The sequence below is a fragment of the Capra hircus genome, chromosome 28 (assembly GCF_001704415.2).
Source record: "Capra hircus breed San Clemente chromosome 28, ASM170441v1, whole genome shotgun sequence".
Taxonomy (NCBI): domain Eukaryota; kingdom Metazoa; phylum Chordata; class Mammalia; order Artiodactyla; family Bovidae; genus Capra; species Capra hircus.
The window spans coordinates 18,621,765-18,648,454 of NC_030835.1; the positions used below are offsets into that span (position 1 = coordinate 18,621,765).

The following is a 26,690-nucleotide window of genomic DNA, read 5'->3' on the forward strand; positions in this document are numbered from 1 at the left end:
GGTTTATTCCTAGGTATTTCATTCTTTTTGTTGTGACGGCAGATGGGAGTGTTTCCATAACTTTTTTCTGATCTTTTGTTTGTTGTTAGTGTATAGGAATGCAGGAGATTTTGGTGCATTAATTTTGTATCCTGCAACTTTACCAAATTCATTGATGAGCTCTAGTAGTTTTCCGGTGGCATCTTCAGGATTTTGTATATAAATAGTATCATGTCATCTGCAAACAGTGACAGCTTTACTTCTTTTCCAGCTCTTTTTCCCTGATTACCATGGCTAGGACTTCTAAAATTAGGTTGAATAATAGTGGTCACAGTGGACATCTCTGTCTTGTTCCTGACCTTAGAGGAAATGCTTTCAGTTTTCCACCACTGAGAATGATGTTTGCTGTGGGTGTGTCATATATGGCCTTTATTATATTGAGATAGGTTCTCTCTATGCCCTTTTCTGGAGTTTACTTTTTTAATCATAAATGGGTATTGAATTTTGTCAAAAGCCTTTTTTTGTATCCATTGAGGTGATTGTGTGGTTTTTACTCTTATATTTGTTAGTATAGTGTATCACATTGATTTTTTATATATTGAAGAATCCTTTCATCCCTGGAATAAATCCCACTTGATCATGGTGTATGATCATTTTAATGTATTACTGGATTCTGTTTGCTACTATTTTGAGGAGTTTTGCATCTGTGTTCACCAGTGAAAATGGTCTGTAATTTCCTTTTTTGTGTGTGATATATTTGGTTTTAGTATCTGTGATGGTGGCCTCATAGTGTGTTTGGGAGTGTTCCCCTCTCTGCAATTTTTTGGAAGAGTTTGAGAATAGGTTTTACCACTTCTCTGAATGTTTTATAGAATTCGCCTGTGAAGCCATCTGTCTGGTCCTGGACTTTTGTTTGCTGGAAGATTTTTCACTGCAGATTCAATTTCATTACTTGTGATTGGTTTCTTTATATTTTCTAATTCTTCCTGGTTGAGTCTTGCAAAGTTGTGCCTTTCCAAGAATTTGTCCATTTCTTCCAGATTGTCCATTTTATTGTCATATAGTTGCTTACAGTAGTAGTCGTCTCTTATGATCCTCTGTACTTCTGTGGTGTTAGCTGTAATTTTTTTCTAATTGTATTGAGTCCTCTCCCTTTTTAATTTTTTAAAGAAAATTTTAACTGGATAAAAATTGCTTTACAATGTTGTATTGGTTTCTGCCATACAACAGTGTGCTGCTGCTAAGTCACCTCAGTCGTGTCCGACTCTGTGCGACCCCATAGACGGCAGCCCACGAGGCTCCCCTGTCCCTGGGATTCTCCAGGCAAGAACACTGGAGTGGGTTGCCATTTCCTTCTCCAATGCATAAAAGTGAAAGTGAAGTTGCTCAGTCATGTCGGACTCTTCTCAACCCCATGGACTGTAGTCTACCAGGCTCCTCCATCCATGGGATTTTCTAGGCAAGAGTACCAGAGTGGGGTGCCATTTCCTGCTCCACAAGTGTGAGTCAGCCATAATTATACACATAGCCCCTTCCTCTTGAGCCTCCCTCCCCTCATCCCACCCATCTAGGTCATCACAGAGCACCAGGCTGAGCTCTCTGTGTTATACAGAGAGCTCACCAGTTATCAGTTTTACACATGATAGTGTATATATGTTGATGCTACTTTCTCAAATTCAGCCTACCCTCTTCTTCCCCACTGTGCCCACAGGTCCATTTTCTTCATGTACATCTCCATTCCTTCCTGCAAACAGGTTCAACAACTATTTTTCTAGATTCCATATATGTGCATTAATATATTTTTCTCACTCTCTATGAATAGGAGCTAGTTCATCCACCTCAACAGAACTGACTCCTTTGTTCTCTTATGTGACTGACATTCCCTTGTATATACCTACCACATCTTCTTTATCCATTCATCTGTAGACAGACATCTACACTGCTTCCATGTCCTGGCTATTGTAAATAGTGCTGCAGTGAACGTCAGGGCACATGTCTTAGAATTGTGGCTTTCTCAGGATATAAGCCCAGTAGTGGAAGTGCTGGGTCACATGGTCGATTTATTCCTAGTTAAGCAATCTCCGTAACGGCTCCGTCAGTTTCCATTCCCACCAGCAATGTCAGAGGGTCCTCTTTTCTCCATGTCCTCTCCAGCAATTTATGGCTTGTAGATTTTTGGATGGAGATTCTGACTGGTGTGAGGTGATACCTCATTGTAGTTTTGATTTCTCTATTAAGTGATGTTGAGCAACTTTTCATGTGCTCATTTGCCATCCCTTTTTTCCTTGATTATGGCTAAAGGTTTATCAATTTTGTTTATCTTCTCAAAGAACCAACTTTTAGTTTTACTGATCTTTGCAACTGTTTTCTTTGTATCTACTTCATTTATTTCTGCTCTGATCTTTATGATTCCTTCTAACTCTACTGTTGCAGTTGTCTGGTTGCCTTAGGTATAAGGTTAGATTGAGATTTTTCTTGTTTCTTGAGATGAGACTGAACTGTTGTAAGCTCCCCTCTTAGAACTGCTTTTGCTGTGTCCCATAGGCTTTGGGTCATCATGTTTTCATTGTCACTTGTTTCTATTTTTTATTTCCTCTTCGATTTGTTCAGTGACTTCTTGGTTATTCAGCACAGTGCTCTATCAAACCAACGAAGTGCAGACAGTGGTCCTACATCCGCTTCACTTCTGACTTGAAGTCTTCTAAATGTGCTTTGACCTGATGACTGTGGATCAGAGCACAAGTCACTAGTCATGGAGGTGTGGTCTGTGCTACGTCACCTTCCTATCCACTTACTCTAATGCATCAAAGGCTGAAAAACACCAACCTGGAGGGCACTACAGTTACATGAAGCACTTTTATGTGGTACGAAGACATAAACAACACTTTTTGGAAATAAATACGTTTATTCTAAAATTAATGCAAATAATTAAAATTATAGAAGAGGATGTTAAGGAGAGATTATGAAAAAAAGCAAGCACAAGATAAAGTAAGGCTATTACAACAGACAACTCACAAGGCTCTCAAACACCTGATTTTTTACAGGCTGTAGCTGGGAGCTACCAAGTCGGGCCTCTGTCATTACTTCTGTCACTACTGGATCCAGCTGAGAGCAGGTTGTTGCTAATAAGACCCACAGAGAAGGCAAAGGAGCTCACAGCTGTAAGGAGCAGGCAGAAGCATCAAAATGCCACCTCTTGGGTGTGCCATGCCTCCGCCTCCCTCTAATCATATCCTGGGCCTTCTTTCTCTAGAGTTTACCCCATAGCAAGTAGGTCCTCAAGGAACCAAGTCATTTGGCGGAAAACCATATAGCAAAGGTGGCATTCCTTGGCTTGATTCTGGCAAAGTACAAGTGGGCTGAGAGCCAGAATGCAAAGCTAGGGCACCTGATGGACAGAACTAACCCAAATAATCCTTCAGAAAGACCTCTCACTTCCTGGTCATAATGGAACAAGAGGCCCAGGGGTTACCTCTGCAGATATCTGAGGGGTTCTGTCAGCTCCCAGAACAAATGCAGGGTTTGAAGTCAGTGTCCTTTCATAAGATGGAACCACACTGCCCAGCTGGCTAGGGACCACCCAAGACAGTCCAGTCCATCATTAAGATGTGTGCAGATACGGATGATAAGGCAGGACACTGGCTTTGAGGAACTCGAGATGCAAGTTCCCAACTTCCCTTTAAACAGGTGTGACCACCACTCCTGGTGGAGCTACCAAGGGTAGTGCTTGGAAATGAGCAGAGCTGCCACTCATGTATGGCTGTGACCTGGTTCTAGTATCAGTGGGCATGCACAACCACCTCCCCACAAAGGAGCACTTTCTCACCAGCAGCCAGTTTGCAGCAACCACCACCCCAGCAGGTTATCTCCCCTGTATGCCTAAATAAACAAATGAATGCGGTCATCCATCCACAATGATTAAGATTTGGGACATTTTATTACTTAGTTGCTTCTTAAGAAATTATTGCTATAATTAGGAAGGGAGCCTTGAGATGGAAAAGGGGGAGGTTAAAGACAGAAAAGATTTTAAAGAGGCAAGTACCATTTTCCAAGTATAAAACTGGTCATATTAAAAGTGACACGGCAGTATATTCATGCAACTACTTAAACTCTAACCCAGAAACAAGAGTAGTTTTTGCAGAGGCCAATGAGACATCTGCGAGCAACATGATATCATGAAGACATTCCATCTACCGCTGCAGACTAGATGCTACTTACGCACACAGGTACGTAAAGAACAAAAAGCCCACAAGTGTTTAAGTCTAACACTCATGATCATAAAGTGGCGACAGCAGGTCCCTTTGAAAACACCACAGCCCACAGAGGGAGGTCCTGGGGAGACACGGGAAGCAACAGGACACTCTGCAGGTATGTGCTTCTTTGTTTTTAGCAGCTGACAAACCACAGTCGTGCCTGCTGAGTGGTTCTGGGTCCCTGGAATTCCTCCAACACGATGAACGCACTGGAGATCCAGGGATGGTTCACACACAGTGCCCATCAGTTCATCAACCAGGGGGGAATGTGACTCCCCTATCCAAAGGATCTTTGCTTCTAACACAAACATACCCACATTCCTGGAGCCCACAAGGACAGAATGAAACACAACACACCAGCCCTGCAATGACGCAGCCAGCCAGTCAGTTATTGTGGAGGAAGTACAGCGCTAAAGAACACTTAGACGAATGTGCCAGGGAGTCTGGGGGAAGTCCGGGCCAGCACTGCCAGTGAAGAAGGCTAGAGGACACCAGCCTGAGGAGGCTGGGTATTCAGGAGTCCCTGAGAAGGGTGGTGGATCAGAGGAAAGTGTCTCCTGACTTACCCCTACCCAGGTAAAAACCTCAAAGACTGATCCAGTTCACTCCAGGCCTGGGTCAGGAGTAGCCCATCCCTGCTCACTGCTGAGAAAGAAGGCACATCGTGTGTTGTCATGCGGGTAGGACAGTGGCTCAACTGAGATCAGGGCCCTGTGCAGGGGGGCAAAGAGGAGGAAGTGGGCGCAGGGTTGGCTCCTGTTCCTGCGCCACCCTGAGCAACTGGTCTTAACGAAGGAATCCCAGGCCCTAGGCCTCAAGTGACACTTGACGTCTTCCTATTCTAGAAAGTTTCTCTCATCCTAGCCAGGGCCAAGGAGCGTCCAGTACCTGAGGCTTGACTGCCGTCGTACCTTTGGGAGTTGAATGAAGGGGGAAAGAGGCAGAAAGAACACACTAACAGAGATTTTCCTTGCCTTGGGGGCTCTCTCACGCCCTCCCTGGGTAAGTCAAGGCAACTTGTGAAGGTGCTTTGAGCTGTTCCTTCAGGCAAACAAAAAACAAACATGTGCATGACGGCTAGAGCAGCAGGGCGGGGAGGACTGCTGCTAACTCTGGTGGCACACCGGAAGTTTGGGTACCTGGAAGTCTGGGAGCTCGTCCTGCACTGATACTCAGGGAGGTCTAGAAAAAGGCCTGGTTCTCGTCTTCAGAGGCCCAGGAGAGGGCTCAGGTGTGCTCCAAGAGGCAGCACCAGGGCCAGAAGGCCCGAGCTTCTCTGGAACCCACACCATTCTCGTCCTAATCCACGCAAATAGGAACAAACCACTGGGAACGGAAGGTGATGGCAACCAAGTACCACATGGGGACTGCAAGCACGGACAGGGACCACTCCAGACCCTGCCAGCCCCGCATAGCAGAATGATGGCTGGCCAACCTGTGTCCTTGAAAGCATAAGCTGTGAAAGAAGGGACTCTAAGAGAGAACACTAGGGCTGGGAAAGCCTCCTGCTTGAGCAGACCTCACCCCCACCTAGGGGAACACCAGATACAGAACAGAATTCCTGTCTCACTAGCCCAGCTGCCTGAGGTAACAAAGTACACCTTTTCCTATCGTAAACTGGAGCCCAGCTTCCCTAAGGAGTCGGGACCGGTCAGAGCTGCCACACCAGGATTAAGGGAAGTTGGCAGCAAGAGAGGTTAGAGAAGGAAATGGTTAAAACAATTCCCAGGGGAACATTTAGAACAAGGACAAAATAATTACGTCATGGGATCCTTTGAGGTCTTCACATTAAAAACCACCAAAGGATGAGAATCCTGAGGATCGCGCTGTCTCGTGGACTGTGTCGCGCTCTATGGAGCAAGACCAGATGTTGAAACCGCATGGCCTGTCCCACACCCCGAGAGCCTCCTGAAGGCCAGACGCCCCTCGGAGTTACAGAGGGTCTCAGCTCAGCGGGGTTTCGGAGAGCCATTCATCTGGCTGCCCTGAGCTACAGTGTCTGTACTGAAAAGGCTGTCCAAGAAGACGGAGGACAGCTCTGCCACCAAGTTCCTGTCGACGGTAGCCTGGGCCATGCCATAGATCGCACCCTAGAAGTCAAGTCAAAGAAGGCCATTAGTGATGAGGGGTTTGAAGGAAACAGAAAGTTGTGGTCGTGCGCCCCTCCTCCCCCCATCTCCCCACTCCCATCCCAGGCGCAGTTCCACCAGAAAGATAGCTGGCGTAAGATGTTCGTCATAGGCTTTTGCCAGTCTGCCTTTCTGCCTAAAGAACTAGCCTGTGGGAAAGTGTAGAAAATTTCAGAGGAAACTGGCTTAGTGCCTTTCCTGTGTAAAAATTTTCTTTTTAAAGGAACATTACCACTGCCTGCCTTCATGTTAACACTCTCTATTTATTTTATCTATAGGTACCTTATTTGAGACCAAAAATCCCTGGGAATGGGTAAGCAGAGACCATCAGTTCTGATTAATGAAGAGGTTTGTGGATAAGGGGCAGAGGCAGGAACAGACTAGAGGTCATCTGATTCTTTCAAACCCACCACCAACACCTAAGCTTCCACAGGAAAAAAAAAAAAGACAAATGTCCCTACCATTCCTGTGGTCTTTGCTTTCGGATTCTTCATGATTTGAGTGACAGATTCCCGGATATCCTTAAGGAACTGTATGGCTACCCGCTTGCGGGTGTGTACCAATGTGATGCAGAAATGAAGGCTACGGGAGAAGAAAGACAAAGTGAGATGAATCTGGGAAAAAGAGGAAAAACATTCTGAAATCAAGCAGCTCCAAATGCAGGAATTTATTGGTTGCTTATTCATGACATACATAGTCAAGTTGCTCCCAGTCCTAGGCATCAGGGCTCTCAAATACCCAGACTGTAAGCTAGCATGAGGGTGTCATGCCCTAGGCGTGATCAAGACCCACCGTGGTAAGTCGAATACACCTGGCTGTTCTGTGCCACCCCTCCCCTCAAACTGTCCACTGCTTTAGGACTTTTGTCTTAGGTGGTAAACCTCATGGTGCTAGGGTCACATGGCCGGGATCTTGAAGGACTTCAGGGCAAAGAAACTCTGACTCCCTCTGGAGGGAGACTGGGTACAAAAAGGCTGTGAAGAGAGCAGGGAGTCCGGATGGGACTGGCAGCGGCACCAACACATCAAAGAATCAGGGCTGCGTGGAGGATACTGGGAGACCTTCTCTTGGAACGGAGTGCTTACTTAAAGGCGTCACGGAAGACTAGAAAGGCATGTGCAAGGGGACAGTTTCAGGCCCAAGTGATCAGAGGCCCTCTGGAAGGCTCTAAGCTCACTGTTATTCAGGTAATCAGAGGAAGAGAGAGAACAGAGCCCAGAGCAGGGGTGGGGGTAACAATCTCACTGTCTCGAGAGGCTGCCACCCCATTTGCCACAGTTTATAGCTAACAGTCTTATTCTTGAAACTGAGAAACTCCTAACGGCAAGACAAACGATCTACAGATACTACAGCTGCCATAAAAGTGCTGCTGGCAGTCCCTGTCTACCCTTGAGGTCACCTTGCTGCCATAGCTCTTCAGCAGCCATAGACCAAAGGAAGCGTCTCCAAGCTCACCTGGGTGGGAACTGCAACTGATTCAAGTTCCAGCCCTTGGCATGCATCAGGTTGAACAGTCGGTAGATATCAAAATCACGAGAGCCCAGAGCGATGACTGACAACTGAGGATTCCCAAAGACAAAGATGCCTTTGATGTTTTCTAGTCTTAAAGGGAACAGAAAGGAAATTCAGTCACGTTATTCCGGCCATCATCTCATGTCACCCTTACAACAATCTAAGCTTTGGGGACTTGAGTTTCCTAATCAGGTGGCTAGACTCAGATCAGTAGTTCCTAAATATTACAAACACTTAAAGGCCCAAACCCCACTAGATCCAATACTTTTGGCTCCTAATCTGTCTGCCCAACTCCTAAATTATGTATCCCCCCCAGGAGTATCTAAGGAATAAACAATGCACTTTTTTTTAAAATCCTAGAAAAACGATCCCTCCATCTCTCCTTAAAAACTCATCCATGTAATCCCTGAAGCAGGAGATGGTACAGCAGTTCTCAGCAGATGGGTGCATCAGGACAATATACAGGCCTTGGTCAAATGAGCCAGGCCTAGTGGCTGCTTTCGTTCAACCTCGGTAACATATACAACCAAACAGGTAATACGTGAAGAAGAGACATTAGACAAAGCATGCAGCATGGTTTTGCCTTAACAACCCAGATTTCAGCACCGCCTCCTCCCCAACCCCTTCCAATTCTTTTCTTATTTTAGTGATTCTACAAGTGTGATTCTTAGGCCTGCAGCATTAGTGTCTACTGGGCATTTTCAGAAATGCAAATCCTCACATTCCTGTTCCAGACCTACTGCGTCAGAACACTCGGACTGGGGCCTGGTGATCTGCCTTTTAACAAGCCCTCCAGGTGATTAGGATTCAGCCTCAAGTTTGAAAACTACTGTCTTAACCATTAAGCACTTGGTAAGAGCTGCCAGTTGGCAAGACATCCTTGGAGACAAGATGGCCTACAGATGAAGCCTGGCTGTGACCCCAAGTCACAGCACAGCAAGGGAGCTTATTCTCCTCGGCCAGCACCACACTCCTGAGCTTCAGGGGACTACAGGTGCTGGAGCTGTGGTGCTTGGCCTGGCAGATGCCTTGAGCCTGTGTGCCTACGACGCAAGAGACAAGGCAGAATGCCAGTCTTGCACACGTACTCTGACTTGAGGAAGCGCGTGGTTTTGATGATCTGTTTGGTAGCTTCAACGTAGCCGCTCTCACCGAAGTACATCAAGGAGGCCCAACAGGCTGCGCTAATGCCACCAGGCCGTGAGCCTGCAATGGTTGGGGAAGCGTAGATACCACCCTGCCAGTCTGTGGCAACGAAGAACTGATAGCGCCTGTACTTCTTGTCAGAGTATAAGACCACTGAAGAGCCCTTGGGGGCATAGCCATACTGCAGGGAGAAGCAGACAGGTGAGTGAGTGGTTCGCATGGTGGACCCGCCCCAGAACTGTAGGCATTTTCCCTTCACCTGTCCGGGTCTCTTGACAGTTTCATCTCACATTAAGATTTCCAACTCAGAACTTACTCAAGAATAGAGGACACCAAAGGGAAGGGGTTTCAAATTCTCTATTTTAGGACTGAGGAATCTGAGGCCTAGGAAAAAAAATGTCTTATCTAGTTAATGGGTTTGCCTCTTCTCATCCAGCATGTAGTTTTCCTTATTTAAAACAGGACCTCAGGGCGGTATGTCAGGATGGAAACTTCCTGGAAGGAAAATTTTCACTGGAAGCCAGGAAAGAAAGGAATTCAGGTCACTTGGAGCAACTAAATTCATGATTTGACTCACTCTCCATCTTTTTTACTTAGTATACTTTCCTCTTCAGAATACCATGGTGCTCAAAATCTAGAAGCTACTTAATCCAGATTTAAAATAAACTAGTTACTTGACTAACGTGCCGTCCTAACTCTCACTGAAGCTAAGATGGAACTCATTTCACTCCCTGAGCCACAGATGGTAAGAAAAAGGGCATGGGGCTATCTGATGTAGACTTTGCCTCTGGGGACAGCAGCATGGACATTTCAAACATCACAAGCCAAACATTCCTGAGCTGGTAAGTTCATCCCTTTTCCCAGAGGCCTCTCCTGTTGATAAATTCCAGTCACTCAGGTGCAGGAGCCCCAGGAGCACGGGGGCTGAAACATTAACATACCTCCTCGTAGGAATTCTGCTATCAACCTCACCTCTTCCCCAAAACTCTTAAGGGTCCAGGAACCTTTGTGTAAGAGCCACCACACTAGTATGTCCTGGTTACGTATAGTCACTGGATACAAAAATTCTCTTAGCCATGTGACACAAAGATAATAGGTTCCCTTCCACTGCTGCTCGTCACCTCCAGCTCTATATCCTGTCATATCACTTTACCTTGAGACAACCATCAGCTGCCCTGGCAAGAGCAAAGAGCCAGATCTAATTTTACACTTACGGGGGAAACTGAGGCTTTGACTGATTTCTTTTGTTGATAATAGTCAAAATAATCAACTGTCAACTTTGATTAACATGTGGTCTTTTTCCTCGCTCACCTTATGAGTATCAGCTGAAATGCTGGTCACGCCTTTCACCCGGAAATCAAATGGCTGCTCCAGCGGGTATCCCGCTTTCTCCATAAAGACGATGAGGAAGCCCCCCAGACAAGCGTCCACATGAAGAGGTATTCTGTATTTGACAGCCAGCTAGTTCCAAAGACCATAAAGAATATCAGTTATAGCCCTATAACAAAAGCTTTGCGACACATGGGTGGAAAGCTGGGATATAACCAGAGCATTATGTACTATGTTTTAAAATCCTGGTTATTTTTGACATTCTTAATAAAGCTCATCTTTCAAGTATAGTTAGCCTTTAAAATAATTCACCTGAAATGTGGTTTCTATTTTAAATATGCAGGGCCTCCAACTCACTGAAAAATCACGCAAGAAATGAGGAGAACTCTGATTTAGGCTTGAAGATGTGTGGTGTCCTGCTCTAGTAACTGCAGGGTGGGGAAGGAGGGAGGGGTGCTCTGGGGCAGCACAGTGGGTGAAGACCACCCTCTGGTAGGCATGCCCCTAAATGCAGATTATTTCCTGATCTGAATCAAAATGTCAGTACTACTGCAGAATGGACAGTTTAAATGTGTATTATCCCTCCTCCACAGCCCAAGCTAGTCACCTTCAGAGGCTTCCAGAGAGCTGTGCAGCTTACCACAGGGTGGATGAAAGGTATTCACCACCACTGGGCTATAATCTAAACTCAAAATCACTTTCTTCTTTCCTATAAGGCACCGTTAGACTCTAAAATCTCTATCTGCCTGCCTAGTAGTCCTTTCTCCCACATACCTTGGCCACTTCAGGGATAGGGTCTATCACACCATGAGGGAACTGTGGGGCAGAACAGACGAGCATGGCCGTATTCCTAGAGATGGCTCTGCGCATTGCCTTGAGGGGATAAAGTTCAAAGGAAAATGAGAAGTCACATCACAGTTACTCTGCTCTCATGCTGCCAAGAGCATCCTAGGCTACCAACCTAAAGGTTCAGCTCCACCAGCACACCCCCTTCACCTCTCCAGCTCAGAGGAAGACACTGCCCCACCATGGTGGTCAAATACAAACCCCTGGGGAAAACAGCAAAACCACTGTGATGGTAAAGAAGAATAGTGGGCTAAGAGGCAAGAGCGCCCCACGTTAGCAGTGAAAGCTTGAGAAAACTACTTAACTTCAGTCAAGTGTGTTTCCTCATCTATAAGATGCAATAATACTAACTGCTTCTATGATCATGAGGCTCAAATGCGGCTCTGAAACTAGAAAGTTCCTCTACACAGATGCAAGGCACACAAATAATCACTAAAGACTTATTATTCTGGCTTAAAAAAGAAAGCCTGCCATTTGAGACCATGTAGATGAACTTGGAGGTCACAAGCCTAAGTCAAATAAGTGAAGTGAAGTGAAGTCGCATCGCTCAGTCATGTCCGACGTTTTGCAACCCCGTGGACTGTAGCCCACCAGGCTCCTCCGTCCATGGGATTCTCCAGGCAAGAGTACTGGAGTGGGTTGCCATTTCCTTCTCCACGGGATCTTCCCGACCCAGGGATCAAACCGAGGTCTCCCAGATTGCGGGCAGACGCTTTACCCCCTGAGCCACCAGGGAAGCCCTAAGTTAAATAAGCCAAACACAAAAGGACAAATACTGCATGACTTCAGTTATACAGGGAACTGAACACAGCCGAACTCACAGAAGCAAAGGACAGAATGGCGATTGCTAGGAGCTGGAGAATGAGGGAAATGGGGAGACGTCGGCCAAGGGGTGCCAAGTTCCAGTTATTAGGATGAGTAAGTTCTGGAGATCTGATGCAGAGTCATGGGACTACACTGAACAACGCTGCACTGTATACCTGAAATCTGCTTAGAGATCTAGAGGGTATAAATATGCTTACCATGAAAAAAGAAAAAGAAAACTATGTGAGGTGATGGAGATGTTAAATAGCTTAATTGTGATGATTATATTTCACAATGTATCCATATAGCAAAACACCAAATTGCATACCTTAAATATACACAATTTTTTTGTCAATTAACACCTCAATTAAGGTGGGGGGATAATGATAGTAGTAATAAATTGGACAATTTACTTCTAAAAAATACTTACCGTTAGAAGGGCAATGGTACTAATTCAGGCCAACTGAAAACAATGAGTGTCTTGGGGCAAGTTAGTCCAGGCTCATTTTACAAAGAGAAGAGAAAAAGTGATGGTGCTGAAGCAGAACTCAGGTCTTTAAGGTACCAAGTTAGCCTCAGGTTCCTATGAAGAGTTCACGTACATATGAAAGGACTGATGCTGCGATGATTCACCACTGCCAGTGGCAGATTTTCCAAGTCCTAATGCTATAATCAAAGGCACTCCCAGTCTATCCATGTGTGACCCTGAAAAAAGCTAGTGATCAGGTGCACTTCCCGCTTCTCCCAGCCTCAGACAGACAGCAGCCCTTCAGAGGAACTCACCCGAACATCCACCTCCATCATTTTGTTCAGGGGAACTCGTATAATCTTCATCCCAAAGTAACTGGCGGCTTTGTCAAATGCAGCATGGGCACTCTGGGGGGCTACGCTAAAGGAAAACAGTGAAATTCAATCAAACCAGGTTCAAGAGATACCATGGCTAGCAGCTAATTGCAATCACCAGGAATAAACGTCTGCTTATTTTTCCTCAAAATTTTTTAAGTGTTTATGTTGTTTTACTTTTCGTTTTAAACACAAACAAAAAGCGGTCAAATGATTTTCTAGAGAAACCTCCTACTACTTAGGAAATCACTTTGGTAGCAGGAAGAACTTGGAAGTAATGCCACATGGAGGAATCCCAAGCTTACATCAGGGCAGATAGGTGAAAGGTGGCAGAGAATTTGGATCAAATCACCATGAAGGTGTGCTTTCTGGTTGTCCAACCAAAGAAGGGCACCCCAATGAGAAGCAAGCTTCCTGGCACCACACACACTCAGGCAGAAAATATAAGACTGCTTGGCAGGGATGTTAAAGCAGCCGTCAAGCATCACATCGATGGTCTTCTCCATCTCTGGAAGACCATGATCCTGTGAAAAACTAAAATTCCCATTTGTCCTACACACTTGGGAATAGCATTTCAGACAGTATGGAAATCAAGTCATTTGCTTCAGACTTCCCTCAGTTACTCCACTCTTAAAATTAATCTGTTCCCTTTGAAGGAAAAAAATTGCCATCAGTGACTTAAGTACCAAGTACCACAGATGTCTGTGTGAAGAAAGATGGTAGCCTGACTTCCTCTCTTACGCTTGGCGTGAATTACAGCACGAGAGCACATGCAACAAAACCTGGCGTCACTGACACTTGTGGGAAACCACTAACCCAAAAGCTGTGGTATGAGCATACTGTACAAGGGGGAGGGCCGAAAGAAAAAATTAAAGCAACCAAATAAAATATGGTCATCTCTGGATTTTTAGAATTTTCCTTCCCAGAACACAGCTGGCAGGCTGAAATTTTCTTAAGGAGCACCCTGAAGCAGTCTAAGTAATTTTCATTGAACTAAGGTAAGTTAGACAGTTTTCCTTAGGTTCCAGATAAACTTACAGTAAGTATCACAGAACTCAAAGATATAGTCCTATAACTGTTACTTTTAGAAAAAGAATCTTGTTCTTGCAGTATATACCATGTATAAATTGCGGGGGAGGGGTGGGTGGGTAGGAAAGGGAATGTTAACTAGCAAAAGCACTCAGGATTTTGCTGAATGTGAAGGGTAATGGTCAAGGGCACAGGACAGGACGGAAGGGGACTGGAATTGCCAGAAGAAGCAGAAAACAGATGGTCAGGCTGTTTCCCACAGAAAAACCTAAATTGGCGGGGGCAGAGGGGTGGGGAGTCAGCTACACAAAACACAAAATATTAGGGGGAAAAAGTTCCAAAAAGCAGAAGCTGAATTTGCTACACACCAGCAACTGTTTACATAGCATTTACATGTTAAGTACTGTAAGTAATCCAGAGATGATTTAAGACTATAGGGAGGATGTGTGAAGGTCATATGCAAATACTACACCATTTTACATAAGGGGCCTGAGCATGGAGAATTTGGTATCCATTGGGGTCCTGGAACCAACACTCCATGGATACTAAGGAACAACTGTACCTACATTTCTGGAGTTTTGATCCCATTCTCGAAGGCTAGTTCCCGATAAGCTTTGCAGGCCATCAAAATACTTTCTGTGCCCCCAGAGGTCACCTGTAATAGAAAAGAGAGCTGGGGTAGCTATCAGCATGCGCTTTCTGCCTTGATCTTGAGGGTGTCTGATGCAGAGATGGATAAGCTCTGGGATGCACACTTTAGAGCACATGCTGCTGTCTTTCAGAAGGAAAACTTGACTTTGCTGGCTAAGCCCAATCTTGGCTCAGGAGAAGAATAAAACTACTGACTGATCAGGAGCTCCACACTGTGTGAACAGATAAACGTGTCTCTGCCCAGACCACCCGTGCACAGCACACTTACATTTCTGTTGTTCACCCAACTGCAGACAGGACAGGGCTTTTTATCCCCTTCCAGAAGCATCAGGGTTACTGACTGATTTAAATTTCTAATGCCCACTAAAGAATGTGAAACTGGGAAGTTATAGCTCTAGTCAACTATGCGATACATTAGAAGACCAAGAAGAGACACTTAGACATTCCAGAGTAAACCTGTGATTTTGACAAGTTTGAAAGACAGAAAAGTAAGGAGCCTCTGCTTAGAAGTTTATTAACTTACTTATCTGAAATCAAAACAAAAATCCTAATGTTTTTAAAGGAAGAAAAATGTCTTCCTGAAGCTAGGCCTATCTAGCCCCTCTGACACAGGCCAATTTTACCTGAGTTGATACAAAAATACTTGAGGTCATTTCCTTCATCCTGTTTTCCTCGCTGGACTACAACCTCATGAAGGTGGCGACCAGTCTGTTCATGACAATATTCCTGATACCCAGCTAGGAAAGCTGACACCTATCAGATCATCAGTTAACATTTCCTAATGCCTGATTTGACTCTCAGTAAACCACAACCAATACAGGTACGTCATACCCATCTGGCTCTCCTTTGGTAACTTCTAAGAATGAAATCATTTCAAAACACACACACACAAAAAAGAGCCATAGCACTGAGCTAGGTGAGTATTTCCTTAGACTTGTCATCTCCAAAGACTCGTACAACCTTAGAAAACTTTTCCATTTTATAGCTAAGAAAACAGCCCTGAGAAACTGATTCACCCAAAGTCATCCATCTTTTGATAAAAAGTAAAACTTTCTATATTTTCATATTTAGTGTAACCTGATGAGATGAAATGAGAGCAGATGATGGCTGAAATTTCCTACAGTAATATCCACATATAAGACAGAAATACCATAGGCTACAAAATCCAAGTGGTTAGGAGTTACATGACAGATTAAAAAGTCAGTCATCCTGTAATTGAGGAAGCCATCAGGAAACACGTGACCATCATCCACACAGTAAGGCACTGAACTGGGGCACAGGACCCTTGTTTCTGTGCTTACAGTTGAGGTCAGTGCTGCAGACTGCAGTGTGTCCTGGGGTCCAGCATAAAACCTCAGAACACCACATGAGGAACCAAGACAGCGGCGAGGGAAGTCAGGAAAGCACCAAGTTCTCAGTGCTCTGTTCTCTCACTGCAGTTCAGCAATGACCTAAGCAGAAATATTTCCAAACCCCTAGTCACTCACTTCACATGTCCTATTTTCACTCCAGTAACAAATCCAGTCAGTATCATCTGTTAGGCAAACAATGGTGTACTTTGGACTGTAAAAGCAGGAACACCTAAATTCTGCTTCTGATTTTAATTTCTGGCCCCAAATTCTGTGTTCAAATTTTGCTGCTACTCTCTTTCCTCTACCCCCTGTCCCCTGTACCACCCCAGAATGGAAATCTAATTCTAAAGTAAGAAGACAGAAGCCTCAGTAACTACTGGACACATTAGTCAACATCTTTCAACACTTTCAAAAACTCTCACCCTGTATATGCTATGTCAGAAAACAAGGGCAGAACAGGACCTACTGGGAAATTTTTCTTTTAGATACTCTTTGGACCCGATGGCATTTGTACAAGCCAAGACTTTACTGCAGCAACCAAATTTCATTCAGTAAATAAAGTCACCTCTCACTCATTCTAACTGAGGCAAATGAAGCTACAAGAAGGAAAGACGGTGTCCGGTGAAGAATAAAGAATGAGAAGAGCTTAAGACCTCAGTTAGGAACAGGTTCCAGACTGCCCAGTCAGCTGGCTTTGTCTTCTTGTTTCCTACCTCTGAACTTTCCTCACCAAAAGGAGATCATCAAGAGAGACAGAGACACAGAAAGGCAGAGACTTAAGAGAGAACCAGAGAAACTCACATAATCCCAGAGGTAATTAGTTCTCTTATAAAAGTCTAAGTGCCTGAAGAGGCTGGGGATCTGAGATTCTATCTGGTCTCCTCCTGACCCCTGACACAGTGCTAAAAAAAGGTCCTAACTGGAGAGGCACGGAAACAATGCAAGAAAACACGAGTTGGACTTTGGTATTAAGGTGGAAGACTGAAACCACTTCACAGATTTTCTCCCCTCAGTACATGCAAGAAAAAAGCAGTAAAACCCTGCAATAACAACAACCAAACAAGGAGATAACCTAACACGATAAACTTCAAATACTGGCGATGAGAAAACAAAACAAGTTCCTGAATCATGGCAAAGAGTGAAACACAGTTCCCAATCCCTCCTCCAAACTGTGGAAATTGTCCTGGTAAAACAGCAAAATGCTGAGAATTGTCATTAATATTCCCCAAGTGAAGGGGGTTTCCTTACTGTCTGATGAGTGGGTAAGAGAGACATGGCAGCTGGGGAGAAACAAGCAGCCCAGGGAGGGGGAACACCAGGACTTGCTCTTTAAAGTGAAGCCTCCAGGGATATAGGATGAGCTAAAGAAATACTCAAAGCCCAAAGAGTATTATTCTCTTCCAGCTAGGCAGAGTGAACTCTGGTAGGTGACTTTGAATGAAGTTGCAGAAGAGGCCAAGATATTCTAATATAGGTGGAACAAAGCTTTACCCAAGCCTTGCCTCTCAGACAAGACCAGACCTGCCACGCATCAGAACAAACAGAATGTCTAGAGACAGTCACAGAAACACGAGCCAAGATGAAAGAAGATGGCATGGTAACTATGCAAACACAGAGAAGAAAAAGAAGGTAGCCTGCAAAATAAAGGCCAACTCAGAAGGTAACAACCTAAGGAACAGAAGGAAATTCCTCCTGTGTCTCACTGTAGGACAAAATAATAAGAACAGGAATTCAAGAAAACAAGAGCTCAAAGAGTGGACACTGAAATAATGAGACTGCAGACCTAAAAAAAAAACCCACAAAGTATCAAAAAGCATGACTGCAGAATTACTATATACATTAGGAACAGCAAGGAACATCCTAAACACTGCTGAGAAGCTGAGAACCACTATACTGATTATAGGAAAGGTTTAAGGTCAATTTAGTGAATCCAGAGAAGGCAGAGACTGAAAACTCAGTGCTCTGGAGAACTGTGTCCATGTGCTAGTCATACATAGCCAAAAAGCACTGAGAGGAAGGCTGGGCACGGGTGGAAATCTGTGAGATCGTATTCTCTTAGAAAACTGAGTATCCTAGGAAAACCATGGTGAAGAGAGGATTGAGGGGAAAGAGGCTTTCAAGTATGCAAAGGTCTCCCATGTAGAAAAAAATAACCATGGAACTTCTGTTTCCAGCAATATACATTATACATCTTGGGCCACCTTCCTATATGAAACAGCTAAAAAAGCCTGCTAAAACATTAACAAGTATGTTTACATCCATCCACAGCTGAGCTAACAAAAAGGAACACACTGGATCAAGAACTGTGTGATCAAGAGTCATCTAAGCTAAGTGTCAGAGCTGGTTGCAGCTCTGAAGGTTACTGCCAACTCCTAGATCAGACTTCAGACTTTCACTTTGACAAATAAATAGGAAACAAGTTTAGGGCCTGTTCAAGGTTAAGGCATCTAAGAGGGTATGGCTGAAAACACTGATTTCACCCAACTCTTAGCAGTGAGAGAAATAAACCCTGCTGGCACAGAGGAGGATAGCCATAAAAACTGCTTTTCTCAACCCAGATACTCAGGGCAAAGAAAAATAAGGATCTCTCAAGAATGTATGCTGAAACAGCTTTTATTTGAGTGTGTGGTCTGAGTTCAGACTACTTCCACAGTACAAAACTAAGGGCTGAAAATCGGACTTACACTGGCTCCAATGTGGCAGCACTTCCCAGCCATTCCCCAGTAACTGGCAGAAGTAAACACAAATCTCAACTTAACTTCAACCATCAAGTTAAGTTTCCAGGAAAACCCTAACTCATAGGGGAAAAAAAAAAGATCAAAGATATAAGGATACAAACAACGTAAGTAAAACTAGAAAAGTTAAGTTTCCAGGAAGACCCTAACTCATAGGGAAAAAAAAAAAAAAGATCAAAGGTATAAGGATACAAACAACTAGGTAAAACCAGAACAGAAACATAAAAGTAAGGCTCATGGAATTATCAGATGTAGAATATAAAATAATTATGTGCAATATATTTAAATAAACAAAACATAAGCCAAGGAAAGGGACTACAAAGAACAACCAAACAAACTAAAAAAAAACAAACAAACAGAATTCTCAAGAATGAAAAACACAGTAAATGAAATTAGAAACCCAATGGAAGAACTAACGAGAAGAATACACACAGTTAAAGAGGGAATTAGTAACACCCCTGCATGTATCACCCAGCTCCAACATTTCTTAACTCACAGCCCATCTGCCTTTTACCAGCAACTGCCCCAGCCATCGTTGCTATTGAGAACATCCGTTGTTCTAATAGTTACACCTTTACAGGTTATCTATTTCGGGGGACTGCTTTTAAATATGAACTAGAGGTGTGCTAGCCCTTCTCACTCTATCTTTCATGTCTCTTCACTTTCTATTCGTTTCTCTGGGTTTTATTCTGGTTAACTTGTCTTTCTTTGTTCTATAAATTTTACTTTTAGGAACCATGAAAATATTTTACATGGTTATAAATCAACTTGAACTAGGGCTGATTCTGGATGTGAAGCAGGAAATGTAAAAGATGTTTTCACCAAATAAAAATATTTTCTCCAAAAAAAAAAAAAAAGAAGGGGGAGGAAAGAAAGGAAGCTTTCAAAAACTACTTTGAGTCATGCAAAAAGACACTGGAGTCAAAATTAAGAACCTCTCACTGGCAAAAACTGGAGCAATCTGAGCGTCAATCTGGGTGACAGCTATTGTAGCTTGAAGCATACACAGTCTCCTACAATTTATCAACCCCACCACTGACAGATAATTTGAATTATTTCCAGTATTTAACTATCATGAACAATGTCGCTATGAATATACATCTACCCTGATATACACATGTACTAGCTTTCCTAGAATATATCCCAAGAAGTGGAGTTTCAGGGTCATAACATATGGGTATTTTCCACTTTACTAGATAAACCACAAGTTGGTTTTGTGGTTGTTTAACCCGTACTCTCTTAAAAGTTCATTAAGAGTCTAATGGCACAGAACACCCAGGTACTGTAAGAATATCGGCATCTATATCACCCCATTCATTAAATGCCATAAGGGAACCCACTGCTAGATTAGGGTTGATTCAGTTTTAACAGTTTTAGAATCTTTTTTTTTTTTTTAATGAGTGTCTGGAATACCAGACACTCATTTTGTTAGCTACTGAATATTTGAACATGTTGATTTTTCATGGTGCCAACTTAGAAGTAAAACCCAATGCTGCTTATTGGGGGAGAAAAAAGTAACTATAAAATGTTCTTGTCTTGGGATGGGCCCTTCAGTAATTTAATTTGCAGACTTCATGATGATTAGAGAAGTATGACAGGATCGCACCTAGAGGTTACCATTATAGTACCCTGGGTTAACTCTATCTTGCATAAGCTGAAATTTAGTTTTTTCTAGAGAAGGCAATATCAGTCTATAGTAACAAATCTCAATAGAAGTTCATCAATCACAGTTTAGGAAAACTAACAAACATCTACTAGAAAGAACAGTTGAGAGAAGGACTCCTCATGTGTATCTTTAAACATAATGACTCTTTCTTTAATCCTAAACCAACTAAGATTTGATTTATGGCAAAACAATATCCAGCTCAAGCAAAGCAAGTATATCAAAAAACGATGAGATGCTTTGACAAAATTATACAGCAAGGAGATCCAACCAATCAACCCCAAAGGAAATCAACCCTGAATATTCATTGGAAGGACTGATGCTGAAGCTCCAATACTTTGGCCACCTGATGCGAAGAGCTGACTCATTGGAAAAGACCCTTATGATGGGAAAAATTGAGGGCAGGAGGAGAAGGGGACAATAGGGGATGAGATGGTTGGATGGCATCACCGACTCAACAGACACGAGTTTGAGCAAGCTCTGGGAGTTGGTGAAGGACAGGGAAGCCTGGTGTGCTGCAGTCCATGGGGTCACAAAGAGTCAGACATGACTAAGCGTCTGAACAACAACAACAAAGTGGTTAGGTATGTGGGTGGAAGAAAGAAAGGGAGGGAGAGAAAAAGAGAAGAGATAGGAGAACTATCCTAACAATATAAGTTTAAAGATTTTCAAAGTAAAAGACTGAAGAGAAAAAAAATCTAGAAGATATTTACTAAAATGCTGATAAGACACTAATTACAAAATTGCAAGTAATCTTTAAAAATTTCTGTTCAGCTCGATCTTCCTACAATAATCATGTATTACTTGTGCAACAGTATGTTTTTAATAACCTTCTACTTTATGCTAAAAAAAAAACAAGTCATATTATAGAATGTCATTTGCATATACTTACACATCCACAGGAATCTGGTCCCCCATTGAATAGGGAACAAGCCATCCTCACGATCTCTGCTTCTATCTTCCGGAGTCCGGGGAAGATATCTGGATGCAGTGGATTACTCCATGCAAAATCTCCATAAGCCTATGGAGAAATGCAAGCACATGTGGAGATGCTTACATCATACAGGAAAAAGAATCAGGCAAACTATGTTAGATACAATAGGAACTGGGAAAATGGTAAGCTATGGCCTCCAGTCTAAAGAAGATCGAAATGTTGTAGTGGAGGAGACAGGCATAAAAATTATTTTGACCCAGTGGTAACAGAGGAAGTATAAATGTGGTTAAAAGCACTGACTAAAACAGCCAACAGACCCAGTTTGAAATCTTAGCTTTATCTGTCACGGCTAGCTGTGTAATCTTAGGTAAATAACCTCACTGAGGCTGTTTCCCCATATGTTAAAGAGGATAATCACAGTGCACAGCTGATGGGGTTCTAGCCATAAGTTAGATAACACACACGAAGCAAACACACGCAAAGCACTTAGTAGAGTGTGTGGCATAACTATTTTCAGTGTGATACCAGATTTGTGTATGTACATGAAGGCCAGGGGCCTCAAAGGAGGAGTCGCGAACATTCTGAGTGGTCTGGTGGGGTCTGTTGAGTGGAACCTTGAGCCGTGAATAAGAATTCATCATTAAGAACAGGTAGCAAGAACGAGGGAAAGGAAAACAACAAAGAAGCAAGGTACTCAGTAAACAGAAAAGGCAGGAGTCAGTGTTCATGTGGGAAAATAACAAGAATGGTTGAAAAAAATAGGTGGGATCTGGCTCACGAAGGGACTGGTATTTTTGGTTGCATAAGCAGCTTAGGATTTGTCCTGTAGACAATGGGAACTCACTGAAAGATTGTTAAGCCCAAAAGTAAGGTCAGGGTATTATGTCAAAATACAGCTGAGCAAAACATGTAGTATGTAGTAAGGTATGCACAGTTTCATAGTTCTAATAATCAAACACAAAATCCTTAGAAAGCAACAGTCCAATGCCAATTTTGTACGACAAAGTGAGATTTAAAAAATAAATCTGATTAGAAATGGAAGAAGCTAAAGCAATTCTAAAGTCAACAAAAAAATATGACAATTATATGAATTGTAACTGAGACCACTGCTCATTCTCAGATTCTCTGATTTGAGACTCAAGGGGTACAGGAAACCATGACCAAGTTTCCATCCCTTATCTCTTCTGATCCAACAAAATATATCTTATCATTAATAATCGCAAATGATGGACTACCTTCCCTAGCAATCTGCTTTCTACACAAGGTGTCTATTAAGCCTGGAGACATAAGTCACATCTTACTTTTTTACAGACTGAAGATGTCTTGGACAATGTTATGCATATTTGTCTATGTTAGGTAAGAGACATTGAACCTGTTTAGTTTTAACAATAAACTTTCCTTAAGTAATTTTTTTTTTAATTACAAGAATAAAGAGAAAAAGATGTGATCATCTAAACCAGCAGAGCCGCACACTCCTTCCAAGGACTGGGCACTTGCTCACCTTCACGAGGAGGTCAGTGAGCTCCTTCTCCCCACTGTACACTGCTCCGGAGGCTTTCCCCTCTTGCCACAAGACATCTGCAGAGAAAGGGCAGACCACTGGATCAGTAAGCAGGAGCCTTTGGGAGACAGATTCTAAAGAAGAAACAGGGAGAAACTCCTCTGCGTACAAGAGTTGGAGCGGAAACTCCAAGGCATCCTTACGTTAAATCAAGAAAAAGAGCTTCAGTAAAGACTGTCACAGCAAAAGAAAGATGAAAGGTCAACCACTACCATCAACAACAGTGTGAAAAAGGTAGCAACAGCATCTAGGTACAATAAAGAGAGTCCACTAACGTCATCATCCCCAACTGGCCTCTACCAGCAGAACCACTTCCTCTATCTACACTCGCTTTCTGTTCCCTGTATGGCTCCGCGTGACCTTTTTCTGCAGGGGCTTCCACCTTCTCTCCCTTTCTAGCCAGTCAAAGGAAGTGTGGAAACTGCTATGAGCAGAGTTAGCAGAAAAGAGTAAGGCAAAGTGCAAAATCTCAGCACAGGATCACCAGAGCTGGAGTCAGGGAACTGAATCTCTGATTGGACAAACCATGGTGAGATGTGAGCCATCAGCATCACCCTCAGACAAGCCTGGAAACCCGTACAGAGTCAGCCACCTGCTTCCAGCAACATCTGCCGCAGCACTCAGCGTCAGCAACACAGCCAGCACTGGGAGAAGGGTCAGAGGAAAGGTTCCTGACCGGGATGTGAGGCCCGGCCTCCCACTCTTCTCTGAGGTGCTCCCCCAGACGCTCCACAATGCCAACAAATCCACTCGTGTGGGGGTCTCGGGTCCTTTAACATGCCTGCGCCCTACTGAAAGTGAGCAGTGAGAACTATAGGAGCACTCAACTGAAGACTGCTGCCATCGCTCTAACAGAGCCAAGGTCTGCAGCTCCAGGAGAGCAGAGACGGAGCAGTGACTATCCAGACAAGCCCTCATCCTCACGTGACCGGCCAGCTCTGGCTGGTGGCCAAGCTGACTTTGTCCTCAGAGGGACTGGTCTGTGACAGGCATGTCTTCAGACCAGAGGTCACCTGCATTTCAAAAGTAGGGCGTGTGCTTTCATTTCCTGCTCTTTTACTGGAGCTGCAGAGTAATGGGAAAGGACAGCGACTTAGAAATGGAAGGGAGGGAGATATGAGGCAGCCAACCCAGCACTCATATGTAGAGATCTTTAATCTACAGGTCTCAGAATGCTAATCCCTGTTTTATATCCTGTATAATTCCTGGACTGTATCTAGTTTTGTATCATCTGATCAAAAATATCATTAAAAATTCAACACATGTCAATTAGAACTTTTAAAATACAGTATGGTACCCTGGATCCTAGAACAGGAGAAAAGATATTATAGATAACCCTGGTGAAACAGGAATTGAATCTGTGGTTTAGGTAACAGCACTGTACCAATGTTAATTTTTTTAGTTTTGACACATGCACCAAGCTTATTTTAGATGTTAACATCAGGAGAAGCTGAGTGAGAGGTTTGTGAGAAATCTCTGTATATCTTTGCAAACTTTCTATAAATCTAAAATTATGCCAAATGAAAAAGCCTATGTTTAACTTATTTGTAATATAATCCTAATTTGTAACAAACATGTTTGCATTAATAATAGTTAACATTTATTGAAATTTATTGAGTACCTGTTATAAACCAGGTGTTCTATGCTTATATGTATGACCTCATTTAATCTCTACAATTATCCTTTCAGGTAAGTATTACAATTACTATCCTCACTGTAGAGAGACAGATACAGAGGCATGGAGAAGTGAAGTAACCCACCTGAGGCCATCCTGTTAAGTGGCTGAACTAGATGTGAGTCAAGGTGGAGTCCATGGGCTATATTCTTAACACTAGGCTGCTAAGCGCATTTATCCTTCCTACATGCATACATGTACACGTATGGGCTTATTACACAAAATACCATTAACATTTTGAGATATAGATATATAGATATATATATCATCTGTGTTTGTCTTTTGAGGATGAAATTATACTGACTTATTTCTTCTGTGCCTCTATACAGATTCCATAATTTCTAAAATGAATCTCTATTTCAGTCTTATCACATTTTGTCTTTCCAAAAAATCTATTTTATTCAGGCTTAGAAAAGAAGTGGAACCAAGTTCCATCTTCTCTGAGATCTGCTTGCTTAATAGGTGAAGAATGAATCTAAATATAGTTTTTAAAAGATGAAATTCAGCCTTTGAGACAGGCGGTGGGCCCTCCTGAACACAGAAGCACCAGGGATGAACTCTACTTAATCTCTATAAACATCCAATAGTGAGCGAGTGACCAGCCACATTAAGGAAGTGGGCAGCGTGCATTTGCTGAGAACCGTACCCTTAGAGCTGTATTCTTTGAGCTTCTCTAGGACTGCAGCCGGGCTCAGACCTTGAGAGGGCAGGGCTTTCACGTAATCTTGGTCCACTTTCAGGAATGACATGTTCTTGCTAATATCTTCCTTGGTCTTGTTCAACTTATCTTGGATCTCCAAAGGTAAGGAAGATAAAGTTAACAGGGAGACAGGAGAATACAGTATTGAGAGTGAAGAACCAGTTACATCACCAAACCAACCGCTTGATGCTGGGCACTGCACAAGTGCTTGAGAACAAGGACGGTACTTTTTCTTCAAGAGGTACGTTGACATTTTGACCCCTTCAGCTGTTATCTCACCTGGGCAACAGTCTCCAAGTCTGAAAAGTCAGCTCTCTCTCTAAAGGTCAAAGATACACCCGGTGCCCCACCCCACCTCGCCCCTTTCCTCTGTCAGGGTGCTATCACCAATGCTTTGCCTGGTCTGCATTTGCTGAAGTCAGCACTTCTCTGCGGGCAAGAGTCAGACCTTGTTCGTGCCTTGGCAGCAGCTACAATGTATGCACCGAAGAAACCAAGGTAGAACCATGAACAGCAGCCAGGAAACAGGCCAAGCAGCAGTAAAACAGATTCTGGTGCTCGAGCCAGTGAGGGGCTCCTTCACCAGGCACGCCCAGAACCCACCAGGAACTGGAGGCCTTACAAGAATCCCACGCAGAAGAGTAAGGCAGACATGCCGGGAAGAGCCAGGGAGGCTGCCGCCTGTCTCCTCGGGCTGACAGCTCGCACTGCCCCACTCTCCAGTGCTAGGAGGTGCTACGGGCCTTTCTGCCACATAATTTACCAACTATGGTTATTTTGTTTCCATCCCCATCCTCATGTTCTTTCATTCCTTCACTAGTAAACATCTGCTGAACTATACAACAGTGATACACAGTGGGCCAGGGATACACAGTGGACAAAACAGACTTGGGCAGTACCAGCTTAGGTGGGGCGGGGGGTAAGTCCTGTCCTGAAGCTTATCTCTAAGCATCACAGTCAGAAAATGAAGGTAATGAAAAGTGCTAGGGTAAGGGGGTAGGGGAGGAACAGAGCAGACAGGAAGAATACAGCAGAGACTGCTAGTTGTAATGAGAGACTCTTGGTTTGCAGATTTAGGGAAGAGTGGCCACACATTACAACTCGTGTGTGTTACAGTGACATGGTTTCAGCCCTGTGTCTGTTAAAGTTTGACGCCTCATTCCAAACATTTAGGTTGTCTCATCTCTAGCAGTGGATGATTAGAATCCAAGATGGTCTTCTTAGCTGTGGCCCTCAATAAAACCACAGGGAAAGCCCCTCCTTTGGAACATGTCTGCAACAGTGTATCGGGCAGGCACTGGAAGGAAGAACAGGGAATACTCCTGGACAATGCCAGAGCGGTATGTGATGGGCACGAAGATATTTTTTGGATTCACATAAAGAATTGTGCTGCATAAACGTAACCAGAACTATGAAAGCGGGGCTTCCGTGCACAGCTGATGCTACTGTAAAAAACAGACAAAACTGACCACGAGAGGCATATCAGAAAGCACAGCAGGCACTTCCTCACGTCACCTCATCAATTCTCGCCTCTGAAGCGCCACTGCAT

General features: G+C 43.6%; 1 protein-coding gene across 6 annotated transcripts in view; it reads right to left on the bottom strand.

Moving 5' to 3' along the window:
- Positions 3,893–26,690, bottom strand: part of SGPL1 (sphingosine-1-phosphate lyase 1) — a 53,322-nt gene continuing 30,524 nt past the window's right edge. For all 6 annotated transcript variants that reach the window (XM_005699154.3, XM_018042456.1, XM_018042455.1 and 3 more), the window contains 11 exons: positions 25,088–25,235; positions 22,707–22,783; positions 21,164–21,292; positions 14,437–14,525; positions 12,782–12,887; positions 11,123–11,221; positions 10,331–10,480; positions 8,962–9,200; positions 7,817–7,963; positions 6,823–6,943; positions 3,893–6,322 (listed from right to left, as the gene is read on the bottom strand). In XM_005699154.3, the coding sequence (XP_005699211.1) occupies positions 6,182–6,322; positions 6,823–6,943; positions 7,817–7,963; positions 8,962–9,200; positions 10,331–10,480; positions 11,123–11,221; positions 12,782–12,887; positions 14,437–14,525; positions 21,164–21,292; positions 22,707–22,783; positions 25,088–25,235 (1,446 nt within the window). In that variant the 3' untranslated portion in view covers positions 3,893–6,181. The remainder of the gene's footprint in view (positions 6,323–6,822; positions 6,944–7,816; positions 7,964–8,961; positions 9,201–10,330; positions 10,481–11,122; positions 11,222–12,781; positions 12,888–14,436; positions 14,526–21,163; positions 21,293–22,706; positions 22,784–25,087; positions 25,236–26,690) is intronic.